Genomic DNA, 17158 nt, shown 5'->3' on the forward strand with positions numbered 1-17158 from the left:
CCCTTGAAAAGTGCTGTGATTAAAAGGAACTATGCTTTGATGGGTGCCTCGTAAGACCTGTACAGACCCACATCTCTCTGGAATGATTCCCTCCCTTCAACAGGAGACAGTCAAGACAGCCCTCTAAAAAGCAGGAAGAGATATGCCACATTGAATATTCTTTAGCTATTTTACATCCAGTACCCAGAAGACAGACAAGAAGAGAGTTTGGAAGACGTAACATGATTTGACGCTTTGATACTTTCATTTCCCAGTTCAGAAAGAGAGCCCAGAGATTTAGCTAGCAGGTATTTCTGGAGACACATAGCTTCAAGCCACAACAAATAGTCTATCTGTCTCTCTCTTTGTCAAGCACTGTAGGCACCTAAGATGATCATCCAAGACAGGAAATAGATCTCTTGCAGGACGAGGATAGCTTGAATGCATTTACTAAGGTCCAATAAAGAAAAATCAAATTAGAGTGGAGAGAAAAGAGTGGCAGAGAGTGGCAACACGACAAAACCCATGCCTTCTCTCCAAATTTATAAGGTGAAAACAAAAGAAATTTAGTCCCTTTTCTCTCTCTCTTCCTGCACACAAAGCAGGAGAATCTAGAAACAAGATCTTTAGAGGGGAGTAACAGCGTAACGCATTAAAAAGAGAAACCCTTACAAAATACACTCCAGAACAAGCAAGTACCTGAAAGCAGCTGACAATCATACAGCGAGTATCTGCTGGGAGAGAGGGTGTCTACGTGCATCACAGCTACACATTTGAATTCCTTTCTTTTCAGACAATTGTCTTGGAGCAGTTTCTGTGGCTAAGTGTCTGCAGAACACATTCTGTTCTCTAAAACTCAGACGGAGGGCTTTTTGTGGAGTTCCATGACCAGTTCCCTATCTTTTTTTCTTCTACAAAACTGGAAATCCCAGAACACAAACGTTGTTGTTTTCTGATATAATGGATACAAATCCAGCACTCTTCTGTTCACCTGTACACTACTTACCATGGCCAAGTACACATTATGCTCCTTGGGATTCAAGATGCCTCAATACCTTATAATGTAATAATCACAGATTATTGGCCCTGAAGCCAAATACCTTGTATCTGGGGATGTCCTTGGCTTCCCCTCTGGCAATCACTACCTGAAATTCCTGCTACAGATTTTAGGGCAACATGGTAAAGCAGAGGTATTTTGCAGACTGCTAGCAGTGCAGAGCCACCCTGAAGCTGTCACTCAGAACAACTAGAAAGAAGGTATCTTCAGTGTAGAGCCAAATCTTGAGACAACTGCTGCGGAGGTACTCTGAATCACCTATGGGCCAAATAAGGACCAACCAACAGAAACTCTCAGTTAGACTTGTGATTGTTTTTTTAACCCATGTTGGGTCAAGATTACTGTCATGGGCTAGACAGGAGCCTCAGTTAATCCTCCATAGATGAGGCATTAATAAGTGTCAATATGCAAGACTTAGCAAGTCTTTTTGGTGCACTTACAGCAAGACACCAGCCTGGCTTAGCAAGCTGTTCAGACAGAAGCAGCAGCACTCTCATCTTCCTAAGATAGACTGGATTACTGCTACTCAAGTATTTCAATTTCCTGCTTATGCTGAGGGTACTGCTCCTTTACTATGATGCTCAGAGTCTACCTCCTCATGCACAGGCATCTCCAGGACGCTACCTTCTGTTTCACTAGAAGCAGAGTAGTTCAGTGTGCTCTATTGTTGCACATTATCAGTTCTTTCTTCAACCACAGCACGACTGCTGCATTGCACAGCAGCTGACATTTGCTGTCTCCACCTTCACTTGCTGCTCTAATGACTATCTGGTCTGAGGGTGGTGATGAGACACGACTCAGCGTAGTTACACCCTTGCAGGAGAGGTGCTCCTCAAAAAGCAAGTGGAGCAATGCCATTTTCCACTACTTGCTCATTCAAATAGCAAAAGTGCTCCCACAAGGCTAGAGGCTTTGTACTGTACATTCTTGTCAGTGTCCCTGTTGTCTCAGAACCTTCAAATGAACAGCATCTCTCCTTGGTACTTACATCACTGGAGTTTTTCAAATTGCTCTTTAACTTCCTTAATAATCTTCAATTTCTATTAAGGCCACAATCTGATTTCCTGTGAAGAGTGCCAGTGGAAAATTAAATTTCCCTGTGATCTTCTAGAGTAACAACTGATGGAAAACAAATTGAAAACTACTTTACTCTTTTACCATGCTTTCAATTTTGAACTCCATGCAACTTAAGTGCAGCCACCACATCCTCTTGCTCTCATTTCCACGTGTGTTTGAACTAGATGTTTGGTGTTTTTTTTTCCTGCCATCTGAGCTTTTCTTTCCTTTGGGTGTTTTTGTTTTAGTGGCACTCCATGTTTTACCACAGTAGCTGAAACAGAAGAACTGTACTTATTTACCTCTGGTTTGGGAGGGTAGTCAGGAAATCAAACCTTCCTCCAAATTCAGCCTTCTTCAACACCTGCAGTTGGTACTATTCTCAGTAGGTGGTGGTCTTGTGTATAAACAGGTTCAAATATGAAACTAGCAAACCTAAATCCATCTCAATTTGTCACTAAGGCTCCAAGTTCACTCTGACAATGGTTGTACATGCAGGAGTCGCTGCTATTCAATGAAGTTTAGTCATTCCCATGAGCTACCACAGGCACACAGCTACCCTAATCAAAACATGCAATACTAAAGAAACAAATACATGCTTTGAAAAGCAAAACAAAAACCAAACAAAATCTAAGTCCAACACAGTACCCAACAAGCTTGTACCAATTTGTCACAAGTCAACATCAGCAAGAGAGTCTCAGGTTTCTTTCTTACTTTTACATACCTCATCCTTTTGTTATTTTGTCATTTCTTTCTAAAATATTCCTAGAATTACACTGATAATTTTCAAATCACTACAGTCCATTTCACAGATGTAATCTTCCCATTAAGTCTTCTGATAATATATGCAAGACTCAAAAAATGAAGTCAAAAAATTCATCACTTGATGTCATACTTTGCTTTTAAAAGGCACTTTAAAAGCAACATTAACATCTATTACTGAAAAACAATTTTCCACACACAAATCAAGACTGAATGGCAACACTCTGCAAACATGTTAGCACCCAACTGTCTATGACATATTTCAAGCACAATCCTAATGACTGCAGTTGATTTCTGCAGCAGTTGTACATTAAAGACCTAGCTGCCCTATTGCTATTTTAAACCTGCTTAGAAGGTGAAAGGTATCTCACACAACCCAACTGTTATGTAGCACAGTGATGTTATTTACATCCCCCCCTCTACTCTGAGACACCACCTAGTATTTGACACCTCTAAAAAGGATATCCTTGATTTAAATTATACTCCAAATCTACAAATATTTCTCGACTGATTTGCAGGTGTATATCATCTTAAAGCAGACCTTCATAAACCCAGCTGAGGATCCTGTCCCTGGCTAGCTTGATTTTTCTCACTGAAATGAAAAATTACACTCTGCATTTTGAAAATTACTTATTTCCTGCAATTCCCTGTGCCTATCACCTCAGGGTTTTTTTTAATCATTACCCAATATTTGTTAAGGATGATAAAAACTACTATCTTCCACCACTTAACATAGGACTTTATTTTGTCATCCTTCTTTAAAACAGAAAACTAAGCCTATTTCTTCTTTCCTCCACTAAGAGATATTCCTTGCCAACTTCATCTGACATGCAAGCTTTTCACTTTTTTCTTGAAGTTCTCAACTCTTCTGTCATCTCTGGGCAATAAGCACCTACTATGCTGCCAAGCAACACTTCACCAGCACATCAATTTTAATCAGCCTTCTGCAAACCCACACTGCATGGTGAAGGTCTGAATATAAAAATTTATTCCATTTATCTCTTGAAAACAGAATTAGAAATCTAGCCTTCCCCTTTGGTTCAAAGTCCCTACTGCCACAGACCTGAACATGTCCCATTCAGCTAATTCAAAACATCAGCTCTAGGTGACGTGTTGTGTATCTTTGTCATAATTAATCCATCGGCTCCCTCCTGCTAATAGGAAGTTCTTACTTCTCCTACCAAGGATAGGAAAGTTTCCAATAAAACAGAAGTAAGATTCTGCTCTCATCTCTCACTGCTGCACAGCTTCTTCAGAGTCTGGTCCTATCAGTAAGGCTGCACTCCCCGGGGCATTTCCTGTGTAACAAAGTCTGGGTATTGTTTTTAGGATACTAAACATATATCCAATCCACAAACCCCATCTTTGTTTTGATGCTTAGAAAGTACTTATCAAAAACAGTCCAATGGGCTCACTAAGTCTGCTGCTTAGTGAATTTTTACTTCTGGTTGGCATTTTTACTTCTGGTTGGCATTTTCACTTGCAGTCCTGTGTGTTATTTCATCTCATTGCAGTCTTATTATCTTTTCAGAATTAAGAGTTGTAAGCAATTCTTTAAATATAGAATCCTTAAACACAGTATCTTAGAGCACTGATTTCAGTCAATGTAACATTATGTAATAACTCTTATCTGGGTTTTTTCCAACTTGAAAAATTCACACAAGTGCTAGAGAAGTATGACACATTACTGTGGTCTGTTACATTAACATTTTACACAAGCAGGTCTCCAGCCTTAAAAGACACTTACTAGTTTTGCTTGCTGTGCATTAACTGGATCTCCATACTGCAGTAAAGCTTGGAACTGGTTATTCTTTGTGAATGTGATTATCTTCAATACAGCACCAAATTTGGAGAATATCTGCCAAAAACATTGCAAAGTGTTACACAGCAGCTCCTCCTAATCACAGCTCGAGTTGAAACAAAATCCAACTTACCTGATGAAGAACATCCAGGGTTACTGGATAGTACATATTGTCAATAATTATTCTAAGGACTGGACTCTGAGCTGGAGTCACTGCACTCTCACTAACAGTGGTCCCGCTGATGGGAGCGTTCGTTGCCTGCACAGCCGTCACTGCTTGAAGAACAGCCTGAGCCCGCTTCAACAAAACAAAGACAAAGCCAACCAGAAGACAATTTAACAAAAAGAAAATTATTTCAAGATGCTAGTTAAAATTAATCAGCAATATTAATACAGTTAACTTCAGAAACATCAAACAGTAAAATAGTCCACTGGTTTAAAACTTCAAGCTACAGACAGAACACAGTGTAAGTGTGGGGCAGTCTGACTCTGTGAGACAAGAAAAATTAAAACATCGATTCATCCCTATGCCACAGCAAGGAGGGGCTTTAAAAGGCACCATTATCAACCTTCCTAGCAGCAAATTTATTGTTCTACTAGCAATGAGGGGTTGCTAGGTTTCAAGACTCTTCAGACTTTTTCCTTTTCTTGAAAGAAAAAAACAAAACAAAACCAAACAACAAAAAACCCACACCAAACCAAAAATACCCTCAACCAATCAAAAAAGGCAAGGACAACAACAACAAAAAAGCCAAAATATCAACAACACATAAGCCACCAAAAAAAATTCCATTCTACTGAAACCTGCTTTTCTAGCAATTGTATTCCAGTTAACATTTCACTGCCATTTGAACTATGTAGAAGGCTCTGATAGGAAGGGACAGTGCTACACTCAGTGAAATACATTGAGAGACTTGAACATGTCCAGAGAAGGGCAACAAGGCTGGTGAGAGGCCTCGAGCACAAGCCCTGTGAGAAGAGGCTAAGGGAGCTGGGATTGTTTAGCCTGGAGAAGAGGAGGCTCAGGGGAGACCTTATTGCTCTCTACAACTACCTGAAGGGTGGTTGCAGCCAGGAGGGGGTTGGTCTCTTCTCCCAGGCAACCATCACCAGAACAAGAGGACAGTCTCAAGCTGCACCAGGGGAAGTTTAGGCTCAAGGTGAGGAGAAAGTTGTTAGCCATTGGAACGTGCTGCCCAGGGAGGTGGTGGAGTCACCATCCCTGGAGGGGTTCAAGAGGGGATTGGATGTGGCACTTGGTGCCATGGTCTAGTCATGAGGTCTGTGGTGCCAGGTTGGATTTGATGATCTTTGAGGTCTCTTCCAACCTTGGTGATACTGTGCGAACACACAAGACTGACAAACGTGAGGAAGCAGTATGCAAAGAGAGGTAAACCAACTGGTGTCTGTTACCCACCCTCTTTCATTAAAAACAAAAAAAAGTACTCTCCATGCATGGGGATCTCCTTTTTTTAAAACACAAGTAGGGGTGTAAAAACTCAGAGTGACCACATGATGACATCACAGGAAAACGCATCTATGCAACTACTTTCACTGCCAAAACTGACAGTATTAGAAAGATTAGATGTCTTTTTCCCCAAGAAAAAGTGCAGAAAAAAGGGTTTCCATTTAATACTTTCATTACAGTAGCCTTACAAAGCAAAATGATACAAAACAGAGACAAGTGAGCATGCCAGGTAAAAAAAAAAAACCCAACACAAACCAAACCCACTGTATTAATGCATACTGCATATTTGAAAGGGATTAGAGCTACTACACGATTTCATGTCTCACAACTTACATGATACTCCTCATACTGAAACGAATCAATGAGTAAGGAAAGTGGGGGAGGAAGAGGAGGGAAGAAAAAAAAAAAAAAAGACCTGGTGAACACTAGTTGGGAAAACAAAATGTATCTCTGTGTTTTACTTTAAGTATTGTTACTCTGTAAAGACATCCTTTGATAAGAACACAGTATTTTTGATTTATTTTTTGGGTTTTGCCCCTAGAGGCACCAATTTCCAGCTGGCTGGCTATTTGGCTGAGTTGTATAATCACTTCCTACTCATTGTTTTAGGACAGAAACAGCACAGATCAATTAAAACTCAGTTCTTAAAGTGACTGGCAAAAGTTCCAAGCTCTGTAACTCGAAAAACCAAAGCTTGAGAAGTCAGTTTTCACATATGGCCCTTTCCAGGACTATCCACCTATGCTCATGTATCCTGTTTCATTCCAGTCGAGTTCATGTGAATACATGATGGAATACAGGACTTAACACTGGCACATGTATCAAATTATGACAGTGAATGTTTTGTCAAACAAATTCCAAATAATATTTAGAACCTTAAGCAGTGCCTTTTGAAGGCATCCGAATGGTATGCACAGCTTTGATTTTTGCCAGATTACACAGCTGCACCATTCCAAAAGCGTAACATTTATTGCTACATGTTATGATGTCTGTACAGTAAGACTAAACCCATGCATTTCTAACACACTGATGATTAAAGTACAGTCACAGAGATCAACCTGTCCTCTTTTTTTTGAGTCTAGATACAGCAGGATTGTTGGGTTTGAATCTGAGTTTGAATGCTCCTCTCTCAAGGAAAGGAATTTCAGATGTATAAAGTGGAGATGAAAACTTCAAATGGTCCTTTTGAAACTGTTTATTCATTTTAAGTGCAAAACTAAAAATAAACTTGGAAGCTACTGCTTTTGAGAAATGCAGAATAATAGCACAGTTTAATGGATCTTTTCTTGCTTTCATTATTTCTAAAGGCCTGTCTGTTTAAAGTGTTCTTTGACTAAATATATTTTTCCCTCTATCTTCTTTATAGCTGAGATACTTGCACCTTTCTCCAAATTTTTAACCTATCATTCCAGTTGCAGGTACTAACATCCTGACTACTCTTTCTATTCCTGCCTGAATATCCAGAATAAAAGACAATTTCAAAATGAGTTTGGCTGGATGAAAAGGCTTTCAAATAGAGATTAAAAGCTTAATGAGTATAAAAATAAAATAAATCTAAAAAAAGTAGACTATAAAGAGTCTGTACCTGTACCACCTTTATTTTTCCTTACAGAAAAAGAGAGTAATCAACCATCCCATGTTTACACAATAGCTATAGAATATTTACTAAGCATCTATTGATACCATTTAATTCTAAAACAAAGAAATGGTGACCTGAAGGACTGGGAACATTTAAATTTGGTATTAATAAGCATGGTGGCATAAAAGTTAGCACACAGAATCAGAGAATTGTCAGGGCTGAAAGGGACCTCAAGGATCATCCAGTTCCAACCACTCTGCCATGGGCAGGGAAACCTCACACTACATCAGGTGGCTCAGAACCACATCCAGCCTGGCCTTCAAAAGCTCCAGGGATGAGGCTGCCACCACCTCCCTGGGCTACTTATTCCAGTGTCTCACCACCCTCATGGGGAAGAACTTCTTCCTAACATCCTATCTAAATCTACCCATTTCTAGTTTTGCTCCATTCCCCCCACTTCTATCCCTACCTGACACCCTAAAATGTCCTTGCAGCCCCCCTCAGGTACTGGAAGGCCACAAGGTGGTCTCCTGGGAGCCTTCTCTTCTCCAGACTGAACAACCCCAACTCCCTCAGTCTGTCCTCATAGGAGAGGTGCTCTAGCCCTCTGATCATCCTCATGGCCCTTCTGTGGACACACTCCTGTATGTGGTGGACATAGTAAAAACTCTGTAGCTATTTCGCACTTCCTAAGTATCTATTTATACCATTTAATTCTAAAAACAAAGAAATAGAGACCTAAAAGACTGAGAATGTGTTAAAATTTGGTATTAAGCAGCATGGTGGTGTAAAGGTTAGCACATCCTATACATGGTGCACATAGGAAACAAAACCATTATCAGCACAGAAGCCAGAGGACAATGCATGAGACAGCTTCTTAAGGAAGTATGCCCATCCACTATATGTACAGACAGAATTCATCCTCTTTTCATTTCTTTTTTATGTGTAACTGACATTTTGGATTTAAAAAAGTTAAAAAAAGAAAATCTCCATTTTTAAAAATAGAATGATTCTGAGGAACTGGAAAGTTTAGAAAGCTCAACAGGAAAATCAACAGCATACTTGATCTGAACCCAAGATGTCTTTCAACAGATTATCCTGAAATGGGTTTTAAAAGCCATGCTAGTAGCTACACACTTTACCTAAGACACGACACAAGACACAAACTGTAACTTATGTTGTCTTTGTAATATCAAAAAGAAAACCCAAGAAATTAACCTTAAATTTATGGGCTCACTAGAGGTAAACTGATCTCCTCCTGTAATTTGCAAGCAATGGTCACCATGTTGGTTTTGCTAATTTCCCTGTTCTACTAAAATCACAGTGTATCTGTATTGGATGTGAAACAGGTTCTGCAAAGGCAAAAGATTTTTTCTGTTAAGCATATTCACCTCTACAGTGATCATTAAGGTATTTTTCTCCAGGAACAGATCACATAATCTGAGGTTATCAGCGCTATCAGAGTTACACAAAGCACAGCAACATCAGCATTGGCATTAGTTATGATCACTAGGGAAGTTTAGGTGTCAGAAGTTCCTTTTTTCATCCACAGTCTCTAAGATGGAAATTTTATGAAAAAAATTCAAGTTCATGTACAAAAAGAAAAGATTCTGAGTTGTCTTTTAAAGCAACATTAAGGAAATGTATTGTGGAATGATTACACAGAAAGCAAAAATCCTTTAATTCCACAGAATGGAATGCTCAGAGGTAAGACCACAGTGGAGTCAAAATGTGGACAATGCCAACCGATTTCAACATCTGCCCCAGAAGCTAAGCAAGCTGTGCCTCAGTTTGTAATACTACAGATGAGGATACATACCTGGTTAAGTGTGTTATCAGTCTTTAGTTCCTTATGATTGGAATACTGGATATAGATAGGTTGGTTACGAAGATGAGGTGTGACTGCAGAGTAGTAATTGACCATAGTGATAGCTGCCTCTTCTGTAGCAAGTTCCAGAAAGGCCTGCAATTAAACAGTTAGCTTTCAGTATCAACAAAGCCCAGGATCTTTGTATTAGTAGCATATACAAACAAAAGGATTAACAAAACCTTTTAAATATCAGTCTTTAGAAGACGTCATTCTCTTAAATATCAATTTTGTCTGCTAAGATACAACTCCAAAAACTCCTCTTGGTTTATGTAGCTGCCAGCCATTCCCTGCTGTTCTCCCCACCCCCCATTTACTGAAAGACACTATAATTTAAAATATTCAAGTAACAAAGCTGTCTTGTTAGGTGGTTGGGTTTGTCCATAAACATTTACTGCAGTATGACTTATTTCTATAGTACTTTAACATCATCTTTTGAAATTACAGTAAGCAAACTGAAAGACAGAAAGCAAAAAATTACCTGATTTTTCCCTTTTAGCATCAGGATGTTGGTTACCTTACCAAAAGGTAAACCTAAAGCAATAACTTCTGTCTCTGTCACTTCCCCAGGCAATTTCCTGATATGAAGAACACGAGAAGGAGCCCCATCCATTTTATCATCACTTTTGAATTTCTTGTTGTCATTACCATTGGCTGAAAGACATGGTCAGACTCTATTTGAAAAGTTTACTGACATTAATGCTTTCAATCACAAACATGAGAGAATTTTTAAGTCATCTCTTAGTTTGATCTAAATAAAAACCAGGGGTTCAGAACAAATTCTGAGGTGGTAACTGTTACTTAATTTTATGAAAGGTGAACTGTTCAAGACTAATTCAAGAACCCTCTGTGGTAAGTCATTTTCTAAACAAGACAAAAAACTACAGCAAATCCCTTTTCACATCACCTCACATAACACCATGTAAGAATATTAATTATGACAGAAGGGCTTGTGTGAAGAAGTCTAAAATATATCTTTTAAAAAGATAGGCTATCCAGAATTGCTTCTGAAAGGAGAAAAATGGTGGTGAATAATTACCTGATGAGCTGCTAAAGGAAACTTTCAAAGATTGTTTGCACTAAAGAGCCAGACACAAAAAGCATCAAAGCAAGACAGGAAGAATTATTGATGGCAACAAGTATGACCCAGAGTGCTGACGTCAGAAGTCTGATGAAATCTACAGCCTCAGAATTTAAGGATTAAGTACAAAAATATCTATTATGTTCACAGGATGTTAGGGTTTGGAAGGGACCTCTGGAGATCTTCCAGTCCAACCCCCCTGCCAGAGCAGCACCATAGAATCCAGCACAGGTACACATCCAGACAGGGCTTGAAAGTCTCCAGAGAATGAGATTCCACAACCTGTCTGGGCAGCCTGCTCCAGTGTGCTGTGACCCTTACAGTAAAGAAGTTCCTCCTCAGATATTTCTAGACACTTATGAACTAATAAACATGATGTAGCCAAATTGGGGGGGTTGAGGAGGAGGGAAACAAACAAACAAAACTCCAAACAAACAAGTGAGCCAGGCAAGATTCTCCTCACAAAAGAGGGAAGAATTAACAGTATTGGGTAAAGCACCATAAAGATACTCTTCTTGTACAGCAAAATTCCATCTTGAGTTCCTTGATCTTGAACACATGCAATAAAAAACTATCCACCTGGATAGAATACGTTTTGCTTTGGAAGGAATGCCAGGGGAAAAAAAACATGTAATTATTTACTTTGGTTAACTACAGAACACCACTGTCATAAGATACATGACAATTAATTCTGGGAATCAGAATGCATTCAGACACAAAACCAAAGTTAAGGCCTTCTCTTTTACTACTTCTGGCTATAAAACAGGCAAGTCAGTGTGTGAGCCATTCAGTCTCTGATTTCATGTCAGTAGAGCAGTCCAATAGTTACCTGTATTTCAAAGAGAGACCACAAACTGTGAGTAGTAGAAAGATATTTGTAATTATTAGGGTTCAAATTCAAAGGCTGAAGGCTTATAACAAAAGATTTTAAAAAACCTAAAATAGATTATAAGACTGCTTCTGTTTACTCACTAAAACAGCAGTAATAATAAATGGAGGGTGAGGGGAATCAATAGGAAGCACTCATGTATGTTAAAATCCTCCAAAAACTTGATCTTCATAAGAAAGTTGATGCCTGTTTTCCAGAGGAAAGAGAATAAAGTCCTCAATTATCACACAGCAGTAACTACAGCATGTAATTCTGAATTTCTGCCAAAATTCATTTACACCTCATCTGATTCCCTGCATACAATTACTGCACTCATTTCTGACCAACTCGAGCATTTAAAGTTTTGATAAGGGTGTGTCTAAATCATAATCTGTAATTCCATTTGTTAACCCAGTTTGTCTAAACCAAGCCAGCTTACTCAAAATTCAAGTTTTACAAGTCAAGAACCGCCACACTTCAGAGCTGAATTTGAAAAGCCAACCAGGTATGACATTTAACTGTGTCATGGCAAACTCAAGGGTCTCTGACCAAACCTAGCAACATACTTTTTACTTTCTCAAGGCAATTTCATTCTCCATACTTCCACTGAAGGAACTGATGGAAAAAGAATAAATCTATACATCAAGAACTGTTTACATCACTCCCTTAGACTTTTTTTTAAACAGCTAAACTTCTTTCATTTGAATGTTCTTATGTTCCACTTCAGATTTAGCTGTGCATAAAAGTGCAGATATTCTCCCTTCCTTAAAACCAGCATGACTTGGAGACAGGTCACCTTTTAACTTCCCCTTTCCCAACTGACCCTCCCCCCAGAAAAGAAAAGAGAACAAGTAATTAAATTTCAGAACTCAGAACAGAGCCTTTAGCAGACAGAAAAGCAGCTGGAACTGGTGAAAATTCAGCTAGCAGTATCTCCAACTGACAGTTCTAGAAGTGAGCAAATCACACTACATTACGTATTTTATTTTGGACTGCTGCACAAAAGGCAAATTCTGATGGAGCACAGAGTTAAATCTCAAAAATACACAGTGAACTAGGACCTGAACTCTGTCCTTAAGCCTATAGAAGGCTTCTATCTGAATCTGTTCAGAAAACCTGGCAAGATTTGGCTTCCAGGTAGCCAGATTTTGCCTGTTGAAAAATTACCCACTATAGCACTTCATCCTGAAAGTGACAACTGAAGTTTGTGAAAAAGCGTATTCATTATTCAACTGCAGCTCAGTGCACAACTGCCTGCCTTACTTCTCCATTTAAATCTCTAAAGAAAACCTAGAAGCAAACATCATGAAGTATGACAGGCTTAACAATTCATTACAAACACGTTACAAACTTTCAAAGAACAAGAGAATTACAGTGGCACTGACACTAGATTTCCAATGGCTTTCGTATTTCAGCTTGCTAAATAATTTCTATTCATTAGAAATTTCAAAAGCTATATATGAAACTTTAACAACATCAAATGTGAAAGTGAAAACAAAAGGTTTTAAACTCAAATCTTCAGCACCATCATAAATGACACTGTTGAGGGGTCTGCTCAGCCAGACGTGAAACTGGGAAGCTTAGCTGATACAGCTGATGGCTGTGCGGCCATTCAGCAAGACACGGACAGACTGAGAGCTGGACAAAGAGGAAGCTAATGAGGTTCAACAAGGATACATGCAGAGGCCATCATCTGGGAAGGAATAATAAACTGCACCAGTTTATTATTTTGGGAGGTGATCTGCTATTTATTATTATTATATTTAACTGGGAGGTGATCTGCTAGAGAGCAGCCCTGGGGAGAAGGACCCGGGAGTGCTGGTGGATAACAAGTTCTGCATGGGAAAGCAAGGTGCTCTTGTGACCGAGGCAGCCAATGGGATCCTGGGGTGCATTCAGAGGAGTGCGTCCAGCAGATCCAGGGAGGGTCTCTTACCCCTCTAATCTGTGCTGGTGGGACCTCACCTGGAATACTACATCCAGTTCTGGGCTCCCCAGTTCAAGAGGGACAAGGATCTTCTGGAGAGAGTCCAAGGGAAGGCTATGAGGATGACAACAGGACTGAAGCACTGCCTGATGAGGAGAGGCTGAGAGCCCTGGGGCTGTTTAGTCTGGAGAGAAGACTGAGAGGGGATCTGATCAATGTCTATAAATATCTGAAGGCTGGTGGGGGTCAAGAGGAAGGGGACAGTCTCTGCTCACTTGTGCCCTGGGATAGGACAAGGGGCAATGGGTATCAACTATAGCACAGAACAGCAAACTCCTCATGTTGAGGTGCAACTTCTTTACTGTAAGGGTCACAGCACTGGAACAGGCTCCCCAGAGAGGCTGTGGAGTCTCCTTCTCTGGAGACTTTCCAACCCTGTCTGGATGTGTCCTGTGCGACCTGCTCTGGCATGAGGGTTGGACTTGATGATCTCCCTAAGATCCTGCTATCCTGTGAAGTATTTTGTGAAAGTGGGAAGAAATCCCTGCTTTCATTACATCAGCAGAAAAGTATATACCATGAATCCTCAGATCAGTACTTAGCTGTTCTGTCTTTTGTGGGTGGTTTTCAACATATAATTTCAACATATTACCTTTTCCACAGTATTTTATTTTTTTAAATAAAGCTGGTGTTAGAGTTGCACCTTAGGCAATCCTAATGTTAGCAATGAAAGTACCACTGGACAGTTAAAAAAATACCATTCACATATTTGCAGAGAAATGTTCCTTTAATAATTTCTGCATTACTTGACTAAATTGCTGTCTAATAATTGCATTTTATAGTGTTTCAGCTTTTGATGCATAAAGTTTAAGGCACAACACTGTGAACCTCATGAGGTTCAACAAGACCAAGTGCAAGGTCCTGCATCTGGGCTGGGGCAACCCCAAGCACCAATACAGACTGGGCAGGGACTGGCTTGAGAGCAGCCCTAAAGAAAAAGACGTGGGGGTGTGGGTGGATGAGAAGCTCAACATTGAGCAACCAGCGTGCACTTGCAGCCCAGAAAGCCAATCCCATCCTGGGCTGCAGCAAAAGAAGCATAGCCAGCAGGTCAAGGGAAGTGATTCTCCCCCTATACTCTGCTCTGGTGAGGCTCCACCTGGAGCACTGTGTCCAGTTCTGGGGCCCCTATTACAGGATCTGGAGGTGCTGGAACATGTCTGGAGAAGAGCCAGGAGGATTATCAGAGGGCTGGAGATCCTCTCCTATGAAGACAGACTGAGGGAGTTGGGGTTGTTCAGTCTGGAGAAAAGAAGGCTCTGAGGAGACTTAATTGTGGCCTTCCAGTATCTGAAGAGGGCTACAAGAAAGCTAGAGAAAGACTTTTTAGGGTGTCAGGTAGGGATAGGACTGGGGGGAATGGAACAGAACTAGAAGTGGGTAGATTCAGATTGGATGTTAGGAAGAAGTTCTACCCCATGAGGGTGGTGAGTAGGCTGCCCAGGGAGGTGGTGGAAGCCTCATCCCTGGAGGTTTTTAAGGCCAGGCTGGATGTGGCTATGAGCAACCTGATGTAGTGTGAAGTGTCCCTGCCCATGGCAGGGGGGTTGGAACTGGATGATCCCTGAGGTCCCTGTCAATTCCATGATTCTACAGATTCTATGAACATGAAAGTAGTATTTTGTTGTATTATGCATCTTTTCCTAAATAGCAGTTACCAGCTTTAACTTAACTGCTGTATACAAGCCCCTCTCGTTTTTAAAATAAAAACCCAATAACCCTTAAACTAAACAGCTATTAAACTATTCTTTTTAAACTTACTGTAAGAAAGAGCCCTAAGTGCTAAACTGTTGAAGTGAAAAGGAATATGTGCATATGTATCTATTTCTTAAAATAGTACAAAGATAGATACTTAGGCACTAAATCTGTATGTATGGCTATCAGAAACAGGGCAGGACAGAATGGATGGGAGGCCAGCAGCAAGCCACTCCCAGTGCTCCCTAAATTCCCCAAGGAAGATTTCAGCAGTAGGACATGCAACTATGACAGAAGTTATTTATGAATTATTGGCACAAGCATACTTTCCACATTTGGGGGGGTGGGAATGAAGCCCACCTTCTTAAACTAAGATTTACTCCAAAATGCTTGACATTGCATTTTAAGAAGGCAGATGAAATTAGCACAATATTGGTTGTGCCAGGGGAAGTTTAGGGTCAAGGTGAGGAGAAAGTTCTTCACAGACAGAGTTGCTAGCTGTTGGAATGGGCTGCCCAGGGAGGTGATGGAGTCACCATCCCTGGAGATGTTCAAGAGGGGATTGGATGTGGCACTTGGTGCCATGGTTTAGTAGTCATGAGGTCTGTGGTGACAGGTTGGACTTGATGATCTTTGAGGTCTTTCCCAATCTTATTGATTCTATGATTCTATTACTGCTTTTCTTGAAAGCCATGAGGACATGGACTTTTTCTGATTATCCAGTCAGCATAGCCTAATACTACCTTAGTATTTCAATAATGGCAGTAATAAAGAGAGTGTCATATAATAAATATGCATTCACATACACAAGTGAGCTTTTCAAAACATCTGTGTAACAAAGGAAATTTAGCCTTTGGAGCAATTATTAAAGAGACAGTAGCACTGTCTGTAATCTCTCTCTTTGACTTTGGTCTCTTTTTAGGGTACTTCTCACCTGCAGACACACCACTAAACCACAATTTGGAACAGAAAAGCCACATTTAAAACATGAGAACCCAACACGTTCAGCCCCACTGAAAGGTGAACTCAATGACTGTGAAAATGATAACTTTGTTGTCTAACAAATTGTATTGGCATAATCCACTTCTGTAAGGTGCAAGGGTAAGGCAAGAAGAGTGAGTATTGAAAACAATACTGTGTTATGGTAGAGATGCACTCTAGGGAGACAAACAAGCAACCCTAAAGATATTTCCCTATGTATCAGGAGAAAGATAAAACTGCAGAAAATTAGGGGGGGCAATGGAATGTTGGAGAGGGAAGCCTCACAAGCCAACTAAGAACTACTGCTAATGAGCTACTATTAAACTGGAAGTTTATTGGGAAGTAGCAGTTTTACCAAGTAGTTTGAACTTTCACCAGACTTGAGAAGCCTAGTCCAACTTGAAACTTCGGTCACTAATGCTTTTACAAATACAAAGATGCACTGAAGAGCATAATGCCATAATATCAACATGAGGGGGGTGGGAAATAATTGAATCATCATGAGAGTAGCATGACTAAACCACAGTAATAGCCTTAGTTCATTCAGTAATCAAGTTACAACCTTAAATACATCAGTTACAAAAAAGAGGGGGGAAGGGGGGCGAGAAACAGAAATCTAACCCTGAATATTTGTTACATTTTGTTCAAACAACCAAAAAAAAACCCTTTGCCAATGCACTGATATAAAAAGCACTCTTTGGCTCTCCACCAAAAAGAAAAATCCAGTTTCCATGTGACATCAGTTGTCTATTTGTAAATAAACCTCTCATTTCTACAAATGGCAATCAAAGCATTATCCTCTTATCTAAATAGGACACTACTGTCTAAATGTAAATGATACATAAACCACATCCCTGTTGCAGAGTTGCTTCAGTTTAGCATAAATCAAGTTGTTGAAATGGAATGCTTAAGAGTTGACAAAACCTATAAATGGCCATTATGGAAATAACTTCAGTCCCTGGCATTTTTAGCTAGAA

The 17158-nt window shown here is 40.0% G+C and overlaps 1 protein-coding gene across 7 annotated transcripts in view; it reads right to left on the reverse strand.

The window, feature by feature from the left end:
• The window catches only part of PTBP2 (polypyrimidine tract binding protein 2), a 57349-nt gene that overhangs the window by 17447 nt on the left and 22744 nt on the right, over positions 1 to 17158 (reverse strand). For 4 of the 7 annotated variants that reach the window (XM_054165183.1, XM_054165182.1, XM_054165181.1 and 1 more), the window contains exons 4-7: positions 10051 to 10223; positions 9522 to 9665; positions 4789 to 4953; positions 4602 to 4712 (exon numbers count right to left, since the gene is read on the reverse strand). In XM_054165183.1, coding sequence (XP_054021158.1) covers positions 4602 to 4712; positions 4789 to 4953; positions 9522 to 9665; positions 10051 to 10223 — 593 coding nt within the window. Of the gene's footprint in view, positions 1 to 4601; positions 4713 to 4788; positions 4954 to 6456; positions 6472 to 9521; positions 9666 to 10050; positions 10224 to 17158 lie in introns of all 7 variants that reach the window. The other 3 variants (XM_054165180.1, XM_054165178.1, XM_054165177.1) reach the window with 1 other exon arrangement.

Source organism: Dryobates pubescens, chromosome 11 (assembly GCF_014839835.1).
Source record: "Dryobates pubescens isolate bDryPub1 chromosome 11, bDryPub1.pri, whole genome shotgun sequence".
NCBI classification, from domain to species: domain Eukaryota; kingdom Metazoa; phylum Chordata; class Aves; order Piciformes; family Picidae; genus Dryobates; species Dryobates pubescens.